This window comes from Saimiri boliviensis, chromosome 11 (genome assembly GCF_048565385.1).
Source record: "Saimiri boliviensis isolate mSaiBol1 chromosome 11, mSaiBol1.pri, whole genome shotgun sequence".
NCBI classification, from domain to species: domain Eukaryota; kingdom Metazoa; phylum Chordata; class Mammalia; order Primates; family Cebidae; genus Saimiri; species Saimiri boliviensis.
In genome coordinates this window covers 110292498-110311982 of record NC_133459.1, presented here as the reverse complement: position 1 = coordinate 110311982, position 19485 = coordinate 110292498, and the positions used below count along the sequence as shown (strand labels likewise).

At 41.4% G+C, this 19485-nt stretch overlaps 1 protein-coding gene across 5 annotated transcripts in view; it reads left to right on the top strand.

The window, feature by feature from the left end:
- Positions 1-14771: 14771 nt before the first annotated feature.
- Positions 14772-19485, top strand: part of SLC35A3 (solute carrier family 35 member A3) — a 74338-nt gene continuing 69624 nt past the window's right edge. Inside the window, exon 1 of one of the 5 annotated variants that reach the window (XM_074381366.1) lies at positions 14772-14878. Coding sequence is in view for 4 of the 5 variants with exons in the window: in XM_074381365.1 (XP_074237466.1) it covers positions 15356-15373 (18 nt within the window). In the remaining variant the exon portion in view is untranslated. Of the gene's footprint in view, positions 14879-14965; positions 15374-19485 lie in introns of those variants that run through there. The other 4 variants (XM_074381365.1, XM_074381368.1, XM_074381369.1 and 1 more) reach the window with 4 other exon arrangements.

Sequence of the window (19485 nt, the reverse complement as noted above, 5' to 3'; positions counted from 1 at the left end):
TTTTTCTTCTCTTTTTTTTTTTTTTTTTTTTGGAACACTGTTTTTATTAAACCCTCAATATTAAACTGGCCTCATTTGCCAAAGAGTCACATAAATAATATGAACTTAAATTTTTAAACCATTCAAATTAGTCTCTATGAAAGTAAATTTTTATAGCACATTTAAATTATTGGAAAATCAATCCCCTAAATTTCTGGTAATTTCAAGAATTATATAAGCTTTACTTATCTCTAAACCAATCTGAATCGAACTCTTTTAAAATAGTTTATAATCTAATTTGCTAATACTGATAGTCTCAGGACACAGACAAATACCTAGACAGATGGGGTGGTTCCCTGGTGAAACCCCCACCTCCAAGCCAAAGACAGTTTAAAGCCTGAAAGCCAAGCTACAAGTCAAATCTCCCAACCAGACTGAGAACCTGTCTTCTTTGGTGTGAGTTCCTCTGATCGATCCCCACCCTTTATCTATTTTACATTTATCTACCGTTTCCTAATTGGTTTTCACCACTGACATGCCCACCTTTGAGTGGTGTCTTTGCTTTAACCTTTTTTGCATACTCACAAACCAATCAGCACACACTCCCTATTCTGAGCCCATAAAAAGCCTAGGACCCAGCCACACTGGGAGAGAAAAACCACCTGACTGTGGAGGTGGAGGACCACCCCCCAGCCCCTGTGTCCCCTTCTCCACTGAGAGCTGTTCCATGGCTCTGTCGCCCAGGTCAGAGTGTAGTGGTGCAATCTCGACTCACTGCAACCTCAGCATCCCAAGTTCAAGTGATGCTTCAGCCACCAGAGTAGCTGGGATTCCAGGCACTTGCCACCATGCCCACCTAATTTTTGTATTTTTAGTAGAGATGGGGTTTCACCATGTTGGCCAGGCTGATCTAAAATTCCTGGCCTCAAGTGATCCACCCACCTCAGCCTCCCAAAGTGATGGGATTACAGGCCTGAGCCACTGTGCATGGCCACGAGCCACAGGCCTGAGCCACTGTGCATGATCTGCTCTTGGTCTCTAATAATTTTGCCTTTTCCTAGGTGTCATATAGAATCATACAGTGTTCCATTGTACAGATGTATCATAGTTTGTTTATTCATTCACCCACTGAAAAACAGTTCACTTGTTTCCAAGTTTCAGCAACTATGAATAATGTTGCTATAGTCGTTCATGCACAGGATTTGTGTGAACATAAGTTTACAGTTCTCTTAAGTAAACACCTATAAGCCAAATTGCTGGGTCATTTAAGTGTATGTTTAACTTTATAAGAAACTGAAAAACTTCCAGAGTAGCCGTGTGATATTGTATAATAATGTATGATAACTTAAGTTATTTTGCTTCCTTGTTAGCACTTGGTATTGTTGGTTTTTTGTTTGGCCATTCTAATAGGTATGTAAGAGCATGTTACTGTAATTTTTAATTTGCATTTCCCTAATGACTAATGACATTGACCATCTTTTCCCATGTTTACTTGGCATCTGTATCTTCTTTGGGGAGGTATCTGCTCAAAACCATTGCCTATTATTTATTATTTATTTATTCATTTAGAGACAGGGTCTCACTGTTGCCCAGGCTGGAGTTCAGTGACACAGTCATGGCTCACTGCAGCCTCAACCTCCTGGGCTCAAGTGATCCTGCAACTTCAGTCTTCTAACTAACTGAGACCACAAAGGCAAACTACCATGTCCAGCAAGTTTTTTTATTTTATGTACAGCTGGGGGCCTGACTATGTGGCTAAGGCTGGCCTGAAACTCCTGGCCTCAAGTGACCTTCCTGCCTTGGCCAACTGCTGGGATTACAGGTGTGAGCCAGAGCCCTCAGCCCCAGTTTTTAAAATTGGGTTGTTTTCTTATTTATGAGTTGAGAATTCCATATACATTCTTTATATATGCTCTTTGTCAGATAAATGATTTTCAAATATAATATCAAAATATTATCTATCTTCAAAACTAGAAGTCAGTGTAGCTTGTATTTTCATTCTCTTAACAGAGTCTTTGGCAGAAAAAAAATTTAAATTTTGATGAAGTCCAATTTAAAAATGTTTTTCTTTTATGAGTTGTGCTTTTGGTGTCATAGCTAAGAACAATTTGCCTAATTGAAGGTGACAAAGCTTTCCTCTTATGTTTTCTTTTTGAAGTTTACTAGGGTTTTTTTTTTTTTTTTTTTTTTGCTGTTGTTTGCTTTATAGTTAATACTATGATTAATTTTTTAGTTAATTTTTGTATAAAGTATAAGGTGGAGATAAAGCTTCATTTTTTTCCATTTAGATGTTCACTTGATATGATTTGTTTAAAAAAAAAAAAAAGGCTGGGGCATATTTATGGCTGGGTAGGATGGCTCATATCTGTAAGCCCAGCACTTTAGGAGGGCAAGGTAGGTGGATCACTTGAGGTTAGGGATTCAAGAACAGCGTGGTCAGCATGGTGAAACACCATTTCTACTAAAAAAAAAAAAAAAAAATTAGCCAGGCATGGTGGCACATGCCTATAGTCCCAGCTACTCAGGAGGCTGAGGCAGGAGAATCGCTTGAACCCAGGAGATGGAGGTTGCAGTGAGCCAAGATCATGCCACTGCACTTCAGCCTGGGTGACTGAAGCAGACTTTGTCTCAAAAAAAAAAAAAAAAAAAAGCATATTTCTTCCCTTAAATTGACTTTGCACCTTTGTCAAAAATCAGTAGACTGGTTTTTATATGTGTCCAGGTCTATTTCTGGACTCTCATTCTGTTCCATTGATCACTTGTATGCTTTTGCTAATACCACACTGTCTTGATTACTGAGGCTTTATAATGATTTGTTTTGTTTTGTTTCTTTTGAGATGGTGTTGCACTCTGTCGTCCAGGCTGGAGTACAGTGGCATGAAATTATCTTGGCTCACTGCAACCTCTGCCTCCCAGATTCAAGCGATTCTCCCACCTCAGCCTACCAACTAGCTGGGATTACAAATGCGTGCCACCATGCCTTGCTAATTTTTGTATTTTAGTAGAGCTGGGGTTCCACCATGTTGGCCTGGCTGGTCTCGGACTCCTGGCTTCAGAAGATCCATGTGCCTTGGCCTCCCAAAGTTCTGAGATTATAGGCATGACCTTGCCCGGCCTATAGTGATTCTTAAAATTGAGTAGTGTGGGTAAAGGTCCCTCCCAGCATCACATGGCCGTCGCCACGGTGAAGCTGAGGAAAGAGGCCAAGCAGAGGCTGCAGCAGCTCTTCAAGGGGGGCCACTTTGCCATCCGGTGGGGCTTTATCCCTCTTGTGATTTACCTGGGATTTAAGAGAGACGCAGATCCTAGAATGCCTGAACCAACTGTTTTGAGCCTACTTTGGGAATAAAGGATTATTTGGTCTTCTGGTTTTGGAAGCAATTAGCAGGCAGAATGGAAGATGTGTGCTCTGGCTCAGGGAAGAGATGGGACATTGTTCAGTCCCCAGCTGGATGGAACAAGGCTCCTCACAGATGAATCTGTAGCAGAGTGGAACTTGTACTACCTTATGATAGAATGTATCAGATTAAATGCTTTTAACAATGTTAAAAAAAAAAAAATTGAGTAGTGTGTGTCCTCTAACCTTGTTCTTCTAATTTTTTTTTTTTTTTTTTTTTTTTTTTTTTTTTTTTTTTGCACTAACTTCATTCTCCTTTCCTTCTCCTACTTCAATGATACGAATGTTAGACTATTTGGTATCACCCTACAGTTCTCTGAGGCTCTGTTCAATTTTTTTTTCAAATTTTTTTGTGTTTCAGATTGGATACTTTTTTATTGCTCTTCAGGTTTATAGATCCTTTGCTCTTTTCCATTCTGCTCTCAAGCTATTATTGAGTCTAGGTCTGATAATTCCAACATCTGAGTTATCTTGGGCTGAAATTTGCTGCTTTTTCCATCATGAGTTGCTGCAATTTTTCTGTTTTTGTTTCTGTTGTTTTTTTTCATTGTTGAGCAATTTTGTATTGTATCCTGGATGTTTTTATTATTATTACGTTATGAGACTCTAAGTCCTGTTAAAATCCTCTGAGGAGTGTTGGATTTTTTTTCTTTGTTTTGATTTAGCAGATAGTTGTCTCAGTTACGTTCAAGCCAAAGTCTAGCCTGCCTTCTACGGACCGTGGTTCTAACGTAATTTCAGTTTTCAAGCTTTCGCAGAATATTTCAATCTGTTCTATATGTGTTTCCCTCAGGGACTAAATGGAGTGGTGGTGGTCTACACCACACACCAGTGTTCAAAGCCTTTGGTCTTGAAGTAGTTTAGGATATGCCACCTTAAAATGTGCCACTTCAGTATATTGATTACTTTGAGATAAAGACATTTAAAAAAGAACAAATGCAGAGAGAAGCTTTCTCTGAACTCCCTGTAGCTGACTAAAGACAGATATTCCAAAAGGAACTCAATTGTCATCAATCCCTTTCCCAGGAGTTTCATCAACAGAAATGATGGACTCATCATAGGAGAGCAAACTAGACACCATCCCCAGACAAACTTTGTCAGAAACTATCCTATCTCCCATCTGTTCTTCCAAGGGCCCATCATTCATCTTTATTTTTTATTTTTATTTTTTAATACAGGCTTTCACTCTCAGACTGGAGTGCAATGACATGATCTCAGCTCACTACAACCTCTGCCTCCTTCCACCTCAGCCTCCCAAGTAGCTGGCACTACAGGTGCTCGCCACCACACCTGGCTAATTTGTTAATTTTTTGTAGAGACAGGGTTTTGCCATGTTGCCCAAGCTAGTCTCAAATTCATGAACTGAAGTGACTTACCCTCCTTGGCCTCCCAAAGTGCTGGGATTATAGGCATGAGCCACATCCGGCTGATTCATCTTTCCTAAAAATCATTCAATCTCCCCAAAATACCTACATCCCTTCTGGCCTTTCCCTTATGATGATGATATATAAGCTTCCAAATCTTACTGCTTTTTGGGTATTCCCTTTTTTCCCCGTGATGTTTCCATGCACATAATAAATTAACATATCTTTTCTCCTGTTAATCACCTGTTGTTGGTTTGTATCATAGACCCAGCTATTGATCCTGGGTGGGTAAAGGGAAAGTCTTTCCTTCCCCTATAGTCTTCTATTTCAGATAAGTTTTTCACACAAACAGCTTGGGGGTGATCCTAAGACTTCAACCCTCTTTGAAGCTTTCCTCTCCAAAATCTCCATAATATTCTCTGGCTCCCAGAGCTCCTTCTCATTCTCTGGCCCAAATGCCTGGCTTTTAGTCTTCCGGCGTGGTCAGACACCTCCCATAACTGGATCCATCTCTGCTATGATCTGAATGTGTCCCTCCAAAATTCATATGTTAGAACTTATTCCCCAATTACTATGAGGAGGTAGGGTCTTTAGAAAGTGATTAGAAAACCGAGCCCTCATGAATGGGATTAATGCCCTGGAGGCTTGAGAGAGTCCCTTTGCCCCTTCTGCCATGTGAGGACACAGAAGACACCACCTGTGAGGAACAGGCCCTTACCAGACACTGAATCAGCTGGTGCCTTGATCTTGTACTTCCTAGCCTCCAGAGCTCTGAGCTATAGGCTTCTGTTGTTTATAAATTCAGCAGTCTGGCTGGGCCACGTGGCTCATGCCTGTAATCCTAGCACTTTGGGAGGCTGACGTGAGTGGATCACCTAAGGTCAGGAGTTCAAGACAAGCCTGGCCAACATGGTGAAACCTCATCTCTACTAAAAATACAAAAATGTAGCTGAGTGTGGCGATGCACACCTGTAATCCCAGCTACTGGGGAGGCTGAGGCAAGAGAATCACTTGAACCTGGGAGGCAGAGGTTGCATTGACCTGAGATCGTGCCATTGCACTCCAGCCTGGACAACAAGAATGAAACTCTCCCTCAAAAAAATAAAATAAAAATAAGCAAATTCCCCAGTCTAAGGTAATTTTTTTATAGCACCCAAAGTAGACTAAAACAATCTCCAAGGCATATCAGCAAGGTCAGCGGCTTATACAGTCACCGCTCATAGGGAGAATGCAGCTTTAGAGCTGGAGCCTTACAGAGCCAATAGAAGAAAACAGAAACAGAGTAGTTCCTCATTTGTCAAAGGGGCCTCTTTCCAGTTTTCTTATTAAGATAGAGATATTCTCTTGCTGTCCCTTTTGCAATGTTCCGGAATTTTTCTTGCCTTGAGATGGTAGAGGGAAATATATATGAAACTCACCATTTTGTTGGTCTTTCTCTGAGTTTTAATTTCTTACCCAGTTTGTCTTCTATTATTTTCTTTATTACCTTTATTATTTAGTTTACTAATCTCAGTTATTTGTTTCATGTATTCTTTCCCGAATTTTTTTTTGTATTCTCTGGGAAAAATAGCACGGAATATGTTTATGCCATCTTTTTTTCTTTTTTCTTTCTTTTTTTTTTTTTTTGAGGCAGGGTCTCACTCTGTCATCCTGCTGGAGCTCAAGTGATTCTCCCACCTCAGCCTCCCCAATAATTGGAACTATAGCCATGCACCACCATGCCCGGCAAATTTTTGTATTTTTTGTAGAGATGAGGGTTCACCATGTTGCCCAGACTGGACTTGACTCCTGGAATCAAGTGATCTGCCCACCTTAGCCTCCCAAAGTTCTGGGATTATGGGCATGAGCCACCTCAGCTGGCCTGTTTTATATATTTGAGGGAAGTAGAAGTCACAGGCTAAGTCATAAATCAATATATGGAGGTTATACATTGCTTTGTCCTAAAAAGGCAGAATATCTTGAAGTGAGAGCTTACAGGTCATAGGTGTCTTCAGAGATTCTTTAATTTGCAATTGACTACAGGAGTAGAGCTTTGTCTAAAATTTGGGACCAGGTGCAGTGGCTCATACATGTAATCCCAGTGCTCTGGGAGGCTGAGGTGGGCGGATTGGTTGAGCCCAAGAGTATGACACCAGCCTGGCCAATACAGCAAGATCCCATTTTTATTCTAAAATAAATAAATAAAACAAAATGGTACAGCTGTTTTGAAAAACAGTTTGGCAGCTCCTCAAAGATTAGATGTACTAAATGGGAATAATTAAAAGGACAGCCCAGGTGGAGCAGCTCATGCCTATAATCCTAGCACTTTGTTAGGCCAAGGCTGGCAGATCATTTGAGGCCTAGAGTTCAAGACCAACCTGGACAACACAACGAAACCCTGTCTCTACAAAAAATGCAAAAATTAGCCAGGCATGCTGGTGAGTGCCTGTAGTCCCAGCTACTTGGGAGACAGGTGGGAGGATCAATTGAGCACAGGGGGTCAAGGCTGTAGTGAGCCATGACTCTGCCACTGACTCCAGCCTGGGCAACAGCGAAAGACCCTGTCTCAAAAAACAAAAACAAAAAATTAAGAAGAAGATAAGAAAACAATTCTTAAAAAGTATTAGGCTAGGTGTGGCGGCTCACATATGTGATCCCAGCACTTTCAGAAGCTGAGGTAGAAGGATTGCTTGAGCCCAAAGATTCAAGACCAGCCTGGGCAACACAGTGAGACTCCATCTCTATTTTTTTTAATTTAATTTTTTTTTTTTTTTTTTTGGGTAAGAGATTCTTTTTCTGTCACCTAGGCTGGAATGCAGTGGCATGATCTTGGCTCATTGCAACCTTCACCTCCTGGGCTCAAGTGATGTTCCCTCCTTACACTTCCAAGTAGTTGGAACTACAGGTAGGTACACACCACCATGCCTGGTTAATTTTTTTGGTATTTTTTTGTAGAGACAGGGTTTCACTATGTTGCCCAGGCTGGTCTTGAACTCCTAATCTGCCCGCCTTGGCCTCCCAAAGTGCTAGGATTACAGGTATCAGCCGTTTTGCCTAGTCTCCAGTTTTTAAATATTAAAATTTTTTTTTTTAAAGGTCAGGAGTTTGAGACTAGCCTAGGCAATATTGGGAGACCTTATTGATACAGAAAAAAAAAAAATTTAACATAATATTTCCATATAAGCCAGCATTCCTTTCCTACTTACATACCTGGAGGAATTGAAAACAAGGGCTCAGGGCCGGGCGCGGTGGCTCAAGCCTGTAATCCCAGCACTTTGGGAGGCCGAGGCAGGTGGATCATGAGGTCAAGAGATCGAGACCATCCTGGTCAACATGGTGAAACCCGGTCTCTACTAAAAATACAAAAAAAATCAGCTGGGCATGGTGGTGCGTGCCTGTAATCCCAGCTACTCAGGAGGCTGAGGCAGGAGAATTGCCTGAACCCAGGAGGCAGAGGTTGCGGTGAGCCGAGATCGCGCCATTGCACTCCAGCCTGGGTAACAAGAGCGAAACTCCGTCTCAAAAAAAAAAAAAAAAGAAAGAAAGAAAACAAGGGCTCGGCTGGGCACGGTGGCTTTTGCCTGTAATCCCAGCATTTTGGGAGGCCAAGGAGAGAGTATCACTTGAGGTCAGGAGATCGAGACCAGTATGGCCAATATCGGAAAACCCAGTCTCTACTAAAAATACAAAAATTAGCCAGGTATAGGCATGCAGCCACTATAGTCCTGGCTACTAGGGAGGCTGAGGCAGGAGAATCACCCGAACCCAGGAGGCAGTGGTTGCAGTGAGCTGAGATTGTGCCACTCCACTCTAGCCTGGGTGACAGAGTGAAAGAACAAAAACAAAATCAAGGACTTAAACAGATAAGATACTTGTACAGAAATGTTTATAGCAGCATTATTCATAACACCCAGAGGGTAGAAACAACTCAAATGTCTACTGATGGATGAAGGGATAAATAAAATGTAGTATATTCATAAAATGGCATATTGTTCAGCCAGAAGAAGGAATAAGTTCTCATACAGATTACAATATGGATGAACCTTGAAAATATGGTGCTAAATGAAATAAGCTAAATAAAAAAGGCCAAATTTTGTATGATAACACATATGAAATATCTAGAATAGGCACATTCTTAGACCACAGAAAGTGTATTAGAGGGAAGAGACATGGCAAGTCATTGGGAAAAAGTAAAATAGCTGACACTGCTCAGTGGCAACACATTGTGAAGTCCTACTACCCTGGGTGTAGGCAATAGTAAAATGTGTCTTGAATTAGATGCTAATTCTGCCCTATAGAAGGGGGTTCCCAATTCACTGTTCTTTATGTCCCTTGACTTGACCTTCTGGGAGAGAGTCCTTCCTTTATTGCATTTTTTAGTTATATCTGAAAAGGGTATTGGAGAACATGTACTCTTTGGAGGCTAATCAGTGTTCTTAGCTCATTGCCTGTGTATAGAGAGCTGTAAGCCAAAGAGACACGTTAAATTTTGACCAGGCTTTTGGCTCCTTTGGCAATACAATTATCTTATAAACCTTACTGGTTTCTTATCTCTTAGATTCCAGTCAGCCTTCTTTGCCAATAGCCATACCACTGTTCTTTCCTTGACATATCTCCATTTATCTATCTCTTTAATTCCAGGTACCTTGAGCTTATGAAGCTTGGTGGGAGACCAACACCTTTATTCCCTGTTTTCTAAGCCATTTCATCCAATTGAAAGGACTTATTGGGTGATATCTCAATCTATTTAGAGATTTTAAAGATAGGTGTGACAGTGATAGGCTTGATTTGATTCTTGACTTAGGGCATAGTTTGAATGGCCTTTTAAAAACTATTATTAAAGGCTTCCATTAGAAAAGTATTTGTTACTGTCAACTCTGCCAGTTCCTGAATTTCTATGTTCTCTTTATTCCTTTCTATTTCTGCTTACACATTAGTCAATTAATTTTTGGGTATTTCTCTTTCATGAAGTATCTTTCAAATACATTCAACATTAACCTACACATGCTATTAACATTTTGTTTTTCAGTATCTTCTGCCGGAGCTATAAACTTACTATGTTTATTATTTAACTTTTAAGTAATTGCAGGTCACAGTTTTATCAGCTATTTCATAGCACACCATGGGTTATCATTCTTCCAGCTGCTAGAATCCGTTTTCTTGCCCCCAGCACTTGACCTCCTAAGTCAAAGTCACAAAAGTCATGCTTTTGTTAAAATACACCTGTCTCTGGCCATCAGTTTTTGTGTTAATCAATATATGCTAGGTTTTGTCAAAAATATTTTTTTTCAACTCCCAAGTGCCTGGAAATTTGCAAAATCTTAGTGTGACCTCAAATGAAGAAGCTGAGACAAAATTAATGTTTAAGTAGAGAGTTTATTTGGGCCAAGCTTGAGGATTGCAACTCAGGAAGATTCAAGTTGCCTTGAATATACAAGCTGATTAGCAGAAGTTACAAATGGATTCTTAAAGGAAGAGTCAGTTCCTGACTTGTTTGCCAAGAATTTACGTTAAAATAACACAAACTATTGATTGACTATACATGGTTGTTGTTGTTGTTGTTTTTCATCATAAATTCTAGGAACACAAAGATCATGGGTGAGGTAGCTAGTCGGGAACGAAATGACTTTGAACAATTGCCGCCAAGCATGGATGTAGAGTGGGAGTTGGGGGGTGGAAGGCAAGAATGACCAAAGTCCCATGCCCTTGTCTCTTTGGGCCTGTATACCTACCAAAGTTCAGACTGCCCTGAGCTATTTTTCTTCTCTCATTTGTAATATAAAATAATAAAAATGTATTTCTTGTTCATGCTGTATGTCTACTGCAGGTTATATATCTCCTAATTCTAGGATACAGTCTAATCATGAAGCAGTCATGATGCTGCACACTGCCAGATTCAAAAGCAGAGAGAAAGAGAATTCTAAACAGTCACAAATTGGCAGTTCAGTGCGCTGGCCCTGAAAGAATTGGCCAGAACTAGACATGTGGTCTCACCCAACCATAAGAGAGCCTGAGAGTGCAACCTACTTTAAAAAGTGCCCTGCAGGCTGAAAGTGGGAAATGGTGCAGCACAATCCAATTGCATATGAACCTCACAATCAAATGTATACTAGGACTGGTAAAGAGAGGCCCAACTTTACTTGAGTTGTAGCCCCCATTCCTAGATTTAAGAGGTCCCCTTAACATCATGAGTGCGTATTATACATACTGTGCACCTTTCTTCTAGACTTCCACAAAGGAAGCTTTGGTGGTTTTATCAGGTAGCTGTGCTAGATACAGGGGAATCCCCAAGGCTTTAACTTATATTTAACCCTGACTCTGAGATAAAAGCAATTCATTGATTCCCAAATAGACTTTTCAGCATCAAGTGATAATTGAAGCTTTGATCAACAAGCCCCACAGGGCGGCAGTCACTCAGGGTAGTTTCTCCAGTTTCTGAATGTACAGAGGGAGGAGAGGGCCTCACTTCCATGGAATCTCCTCCTGGGTCCCTGACTCAAAGAGTAGGTCTACTATAGGAAAAGCCAGCCAGAAGCCACTGAAACACCCCTCCTCAGAAATGAAAAGTAAGTTTCATTTCAAACCTATTAGATTCATGTTCTAGAGAATGTTAAACTCTACAGATCCATCTCAAAACGAAAGGATCATATTCATATTGACAGTTGAGCTCTTCTAATGGAAGTAACCTCATTAAACTCTTCTTAGAAGTAAATGATGGACAAGTAGATAATCTTTGGCAATCCTTTCCAGTTTTGTTTATACATAGTGTTCTTCCGCTCCAACCCAAGAACTAACAAGAAAAATCCAGATTGAATTGCTGTGATTTGGCAGCTTGAAACAACAAACTGGTTTTTCCTGCTCCTAAGCTGTAATTTCAATTAAATCGTTTTGAAAACTATGATGACATAGGAACAAAATATTTGGTAAGTGACACCTGGTAACTCGAGGTTTAATTATCTAAGCATTGAATTTTTTTTCAATATTTTAACCATTTTGAGCAGAAATTTTTTGAAAATGTGTATCACCGTAGTCCCTGCCCTCTTTCTTTCTTGTTTGTTGTCTTTATTTTCTCCTGGGTTTTCTAACAACCTCTGACCTTTATCCATTAAAGTCTACCAGCTTGGCACTGTCTGAAGATATTGATCTAGAGAATGTCACTTTGTGTGCATAATGCTTGCAGTGTCAAGTGCACCAAACATAATTTGATCTGGTCTTAATTTCTCTGGGACACCCTAGGAAACCTGTTATTGTACAATATCATAATGCATGCATGCCTTCAATAGGGTTGCCACATTTGGCAAATGAAATTACAAGACATCCAGTTAAATTAGAATTTCTGATAATCAATGAATTTTTTAAAGTACATCCCCAATACTCCATACTTCATTGTTCATTTGAAATTTAAATTTAACAAGGCCTTGGCATTTTATCTGACAATTCTAATTAGGGACCACTGCGGTACATAGTCCTGTTTGGCCCTGGCTGCCTTTAGACGGATAATCTTGTTCTCATTTGTCTGTCTTTAGGGTGCCAAAATTTCACCTGTAACATCTGCCATGATATAGAAGCCAAAGCTAGTCCTCCAGGCTAGTGCCCCAGATTGCTGTTAGTCTCTCTTTCTTCATGTTCATCTCTTTTCCTCACTAATACTTCTTATCTCTATTGCTGCTTTTACTGTCTGCCAACTTTCTTTTATGTCTCATTTTTTCTTGGCAGTTAAGTGTAATATTTTAAAATATGGACTTTAAAGGAAGACATAAGGATTAAAATCCCAGCTTATCTTTCAGTAGATGTGGGAACTTCAGCAAGTTATCTACCTGTAAACCTCAGTTTCTCTTTCTGTAAAATACAGGTACTAATGCTTACTTTATAAGCCTGTTGTGAGAGTTAAATGAGAAAATATACGCAAACCAGTAAAGGGTAATAGGATTGTTCTCATCAAAAGAGCTTCAGACCTTGGGTACTGACTTGAATTGTTGGGTGTCCAGACTTGTAGTTCAGGCTCAGTTGACATTCTTGCCCTGGTGAGCTTTTGTACCTTCCCCTCTGCCCTCTGAAGTTAGGCTGAATAATCAACTGACAAAAGTTAGATTCATAAGACAAGAGGCAGGCTGGGCACTGTGGCTCACAGCTATAATCCCAATACTCTGGGAGGTTGAGGCAAGATCACTGGAGCTCAGGAGTTTGAGACCAGCCTGCACAAAATAGTGGGAACCCATATCTACAAAAAAGTTAAAAAAATATTAGCAAAGCATGGTGGCATATGCCTATAGTCCCAGCTACGCAGGAGGCTAAGGCTGGAGGATCACTTAAGCCTTGGAAGTCAAGGCTACAGTGAGCCATGAAAAGGATTGAATGCCACTGCATTCCTTCCATGTTGACAGAATGAGACTCTATCTCAAAAAAGTAAAATAAAAAGAAAAAAGAGAAAATGCATAGAAATTTTAGTGTGCATGAGAAATCACAGAGTGATTACCCTTAACCCTCATGTAGTGCAGAAGGGTATATACCATCTTTAGAAAGAATGAGAGCTCGAAGCATGGCCAAAAATAGATTGTGGTGGTAAATGAGGTTAAGCGGCAAAACAAGTTACCGGAGGGAGAGAAGTAGAGGCCTGACTAGCAAAGGTAGGTAGCAGCTCTCAGAGCAGATAGATGGCAGAAGTTTCTTTCACACCTTTAAAGGTGTCAGAATCTCAGTTAATCTTTCCTGGATCTGGACAAGGAAGGGCCTGAGAGAAAGCCTGGCTACATTAACGCAGATTCTCTACAGATACAAATATGCCCTGCAAGAGATGGTTTTGCAGGGCTACTGAGCTACATTTTTTTTTGTTGCTGTGTTGTTTTTTTGAGACAGGGTCCTCTTGCTCTATCACCCAGGTTGGAGTATAGTAACACCATCGTGCCTTAATGTACCTTGAGCTTCTGGGATCAAGCAATCGTCCCACCTCAGCCTCCCTCCTGAGTAGCTAGAACTAAAGGCATGTGCCATCACGACTGGCACATGTTTAAATTTTTATTTTTGTAGTGATAGGGTCTCAATATGTTGCTCAGTCTGGTTGCAGTCTCCTGGGCTCAAGCAGTCTGTCAGCCTCAGTTTCCCATTCTAACACATTTATTTTTCTACCATCTCACTTTTTTTCTAAGCATGTCTCTCTTGGAAATAGTTTAATCCTTTGCAATATAAAGCAACATAGGCTTAATTTGTAGCAGCCCCGAGTTAACAAAAAAGAGATAATCCGGTTCTCGTATTTGATAATCCAGCTGCACCGGGAGTACTGATTTCAGCCGGTTCATCACCTGAACGGGCTGCAGTGGTTAGAGGGTTTCCAACACAGCTACTGGAAGGCCTTCAAAGGTAATGCTGTGTGATCCATGCAGCCAGGAAGGGGTTGGCCCCTCAAAACTCTGAAATCCTCTGGCCCGGCTTTCTTTTTCCTCTCCCTGTTGATGGCACGAGGCCCAGTGGTGGTACGGCTTTGGGTTTCCCTCGGTCTCAAGGTCTCAGTCAGGGTGGCAGAAGTGGAAGAACAAGTCTTTTTCCAGACCCCTTGTTGGCTGGCAGCCTTTGCCATAGCTAATCTGGTTTGTTTTCAGGTCAGGGACAGTCGCTTTTAGGAGCAGATTCGTTTGCTTTCAAAATCCATCTCCCCGTTCCTCTCAGAGTTCTTTGGCCCAAAGGACTTTGCCCTTCCTTTCGCAGCGGACACCTTGGCACCCTCTGCCAACAGTCCCGCAGAGGCCCGCGACGAGTGCCACTCCATCGGTGTCGCGCCCTCAGGAGGGGTCTAGCAGAAAGCAGTGCCCCAGGCGTTCATGCCACGGAGAAGCAGGAACCAGGGGCTGACAGCCGAGCAGCCCAGGTGCGTCGCCTTAGGGACGGAGCGGGCAAGGGCCGAGCCGGGGCTGCCACATCGAGCCGGGAACGGTATTTGCCCGAGTCGAGGCGGAAGCCGGAGCATTTGCGGGACAGGACCGCGGGAACCCGGAAACGCCTGGGCTGCACCGAGCTGGCGGCGGCTACGGCTAAGCCAACGGGAGCCGGCGGCGCTGCGGGTCAGCGGTCGCGTTGGACCCAGCGGGCTCGGCAGTCTGGGGCCCCCGGCGGAGCTGAACCGCGGCCCCCGGTGGTGGGCTCAGCCGGCCGAGCTGCGCGGGAGGTGAGTCCTGAACGCACCTGGGCAGGGGCGGGAGCCAGGAGGCCAGCGGCAGCGGGGCGGCTTGGGCAGCTCCGGGAGCTTGGAGGAAAAGGAGGAGGAGGCATGCGAGGGGGCAGCTGTGAACTCTGCAGGGCCGAAGGGGACGGTGTCCAAGACCTGTAATACAGTGCCAGCTAAGTAGAGGTGGGAACAGAGGAGGTGACACGTTGTAACTCCGAGGGATGACGTGCGGAATGTGCTGGGCGGAGGAGGAAAGGAGGCCTAAGGGGAGGGGTGTGTCAGGCGAGTGAAGACGGCAGTGTGCGCCCCGGCTCCCGGGGCGAGCGGAGCGAGTGACAGGTGGGCCGGACCGCGGTCCGTCGGGGCTGTCCCTTCAGTGAGCATCCCTTGGGCTCCCACTCGGGGTTGAGCCCTGTGGTGGGCACGGATCCACCCGACCAGCACCTGGAGTTCGAGAAGCCGCAGGAACTTAAAGAAATGGAAAGGCTGCCCTTGGTAAGGCTCGTAAGAACACAAGGACTGTTTGAGGTGGAGTGAGAGTCTCATCAGAACAGACGTCTGGGTGTGTTGCTTTATAGAAGAAGACTGGATCTTTTATTATATTCTCTTAAATGCAGTATTTGAAAATTTAAGTCTTTTTGTTTTTGAAATCAACATGCGGCTTTGGTAGTTAAAGATGAAATTTGGTGCAGTTTCTTACTTGGTGTTCTTAATCACTTTCACTGGTAAACTCTGGCTGTTTCAAGGGAATGGCTTGTAAACTTCCATTTCTGATGCTAGGTTTCCTCCCAACTGTTGATTCTCTCTTCAGCATCTCAAATTTAGTTTTTCCCTTTTTCATTCTCACCACCTCGCTGCTAAATATGCTCGTCTTTCCTCTTCTTACTTGCATATACCAATAACTTCCAATCTGGACTTGCCCTCAGTTTTCCAAACTGGACTTGTCCTCACTTGCCTCCATATTACTTTCAAAGCCAAAGATCTTATGCCTTCTTTTTTTGGTTATTCTTTCCTCAGAAATACGCAGTGACTCTCGACCGGCTTCAGAATAAAAGTAAATTATTTAGGGAGGCATTTAATAAATTTTATATTACTTAGGGAGGCTTCAAATTTTGCCTTCAAAATTTGAGTCTGTCCATGGCTCCAGTAAAATCGATATGATCCTTTAATTCCTTTTTCTTTTTGCAGAAGTTTGAAACTGGATTCTATTATTCTTTTAAACAAATATTACTTTATTCCACATATCCTATTTTTTAGCCAAACTGAAGTTGTTGATTAGACGTCCAATTTCTGAACATGCTATACGCCTGTCTGCCTCGGTCTTTGCTTTTATCCTTTCTTCCTACCAAGAAGAAACAAAGAAGGCCTTCCTTGCTGTCTTTGTAGAAATTCTACTTGCTCTTTAATGCCTTAAATGCCACCTCTTATGCAACTTTCTGAAATCTGCCGTGAATCTAGTTCATTCTCTTTTCCTTTTCTTTCTTTTTTTGAGACAGAGCTTTGCTCTTGTTGCCTAGGCTGGAGTGTAATGGCGCAATCTCAGCTCACTGCAGCCTTCTCTCAGGTTCAAGCGATTCTTCTGCCTTAGCCTTCTGAAGTAGTGGGGATTACAGGTGCCTACCACCATGCCCAGCTCGATTTTTTGTATTTTTAGTTGAGAAGGGGTTTCACCATGTTGACCATGGTGGTCATGAACTCCTGATCTCAAGTGATCCATCTGCCTCTACGTCCCAAAATGCCGAAATTACAGGCATGGGCCACCACACCCAGCCCATTCTTTCTTCCATGTGTGCTAGGCTTTATAGCTCTTATAATACTTGTTAAATTTGCATTGTACTATGGTTATTTCAGAGTTTTATTATCCCTACCTAAGGAAAATATTTGTATTTATTACTTTTAAAATTTCTTTTTGAGATGGAGTGTTGCTCTATCACTCAGGCTGGAGTGCAGTGGCACAATCTCCGCTCACTGCAACCTACACCTCCGGGGTTCAAGAAGTTTTCCTGCCTCAGCCTCCTCAGTAGCTGGGACTACAGGTGCGCACCACCACACCAGGCTAATTTTGGTATTTTTAGTGGAGATGGGGTTTCGCTATGTGGACCAGCCTGCTTTCGAACTCCTGGCCTCAAGTGATCCACCGGCCTTGCCTCCTGGAGTACTGGGATTGCAGACGTGAGCCACTGCTCCCAGCCTGTACTTACTACACTTTTAAAGCACTTTAGTACATGAACACATCATGATATATTAGACTCTTAAATATTTGTTACATTAATCCCGTAATGAAACAGTCTCTTATTGTGCTCGTGGAGACAAGATGAGCTCTTGAGTTTTTATAGAACCCTACTATAGATTTAGTATTTGAAAATACTTTTGTGTTCCATGTTGTAGTACTTCATTTGATCCTAGTAATAAATCGTTGGGATAGGACAGTTATTATCACCGCAATTTTATAGATAAGAATATTAAAGTTCAGACAGGCCAAATAATTTGCCCTGGGTCCTATATATACTTCTTAGACTGCCTCAATTATATTTGAAATTGATATGATTTACGTCCTGAAACATGTGCCTTTTACTCAGTAGAAACTCAACATGTTGAACGAGGGATTGGATAAGTAATAGAATCAATGGAAAGAATCTTATTTCAACGCCTAAACTTGTTCAATAGCCATGAAGTATAACTTGGGAGCTTTTCCCTTCCTGAAAAGTATAGAGTGAAGGTTCTATTTGATGTTAATCAGCTATGGATGTGTGTGTATGCGTGTGTGTGTGTCAGCGCCAGAAATTTAGAGTAAGTTATATACCTCCCTGGGTAACTGAAATAGCTTGGACATCATCAGACTGACAGTTAATAATGCCATTCATGGGTATGACTTTATTATTAAATAAGGTTCAGGTGAATATGAATTGGCAGCTTAACTTTAGATTTTAATCCTCACAAAAGCAATGTATTCTTAAGTACATTTAACTTAATTACCTCTATTAATGAAGCAGTATAACTTAACTGGTTATATATTTTTAATCATTTTTTCTTTAATGTGTCTTGTTATATAAATTTGAGTGTTTTATATGTAAGTGTGAAAATGACTTTAGAAGCTAGAATGTTTCTTAGCTTCACTTTCCAGATTGTCTTCCCAGAGCTCTTTCTAGTGTATCATCTGTATTGGAGATAGCATCTGAAATGAAACCAATGAGCCAGTTTAAGATATGTTGCTGGGCTGGGTGCGGTGGCTCATGTCTGTAGTCCCAGCATTTTGGGAGGCTGAGGCCAGTGGATCATGAGGTCAGGAGTTCGAGACCAGCCTGACCAACATGGTGAAACATTGTCTCCACTAAACAAAACTTGGTTGGGTGTGGTGGTGCATACCTGTAATCCCAGCTACTCAGGAGGCTGAGGCAGGAGAATCACTTCAACCTGGGAGGCGGAGGTTGCAGTGAGCTGAGATCACACCATTGTACTCCAGCCTGGGCAACAGAGTGAGACTCTGTCTCAAAAAAAAAAAAAAAAAAGAAGGTAAATTGCTGTACTTAGAGATAAGAAGTTTGATTGAAAAGGTATGGTAGGTCAGGAAGAGTAGTAGAAATTAGAATTAAAATGAAGGTGAAATTTTGAGGTCATGTCAGATAAAATACTAAGAAGCAATCTCATTCTACAAAGTGTCCACATATGACTTTATATCTACTCAGAGCCTAGTTTTTTCTGTAAAAGTTATATAAAAAGTTTTTTTTTTCTAAATTTTCATGCACTATAAAACCAATTTCAAACAGCATTTCTAATAGTATTTTCTATCATGAGTAGGTTTCATAAACAAATTCAATGAATAAGGCATTATTATACTACAATAAGGCATTGTAGAATAATGATCACTTTATTTGACTTGTATTCCTTAATCATAACAACTCTATAAAATACATACTATTATTTATCACCATGTTATAGATAAGGGAAAGGAGGGGCAGAGGGATTAAATAATTTACTGTACTTATTAAGTTGTAGAGACAGAATGTGAATCGTCTGAGACCAAAGGCATACTTTTATGTACTATGGTGACTGACCCTCTAATACTTGGACATGCTTTTCTGTTTTTTAAATAATTTTTTGTAGAGACAAAGTCATGTTATGTTGGCCTGGCTGGTCTTGAACTCCTGGTCTCAAGTGATCCTCCTGCTGTGGCCTCTGAAAGTGTTGAAATTGCAGTTGTCATCAGTCCTTAGCCTTGCTTAAACATAGGCTTTACTGCAAAGACTATGGGTTTTGACTGAGATAAATCTTGGTTCATGTCTGAACTCTGACATGTTATGCAAGGCAAGCCATATACTTAATATCTCAGAACTTGTGTTTCTTAATCTGTAAAATGAATACTTCATTTTACAGATTAAATGAGATCTAAATGAGATAATACCTGAAAATCACCTAGCACAATGCCTGACATGCTGTAGGTATTCAAGATTCTTTTATTATTTTTACTTCTCTCATGAAGTCCAGTTATTACTATTATTAGAAAACAGTTAATGTAAACCATTTTTGACCTGCATTTATCTTTTTTTTTTTTTTTTTTTTTTACATTGAAACAGGGCCTCACTCACTACAATCTCTACCTCCCTGGC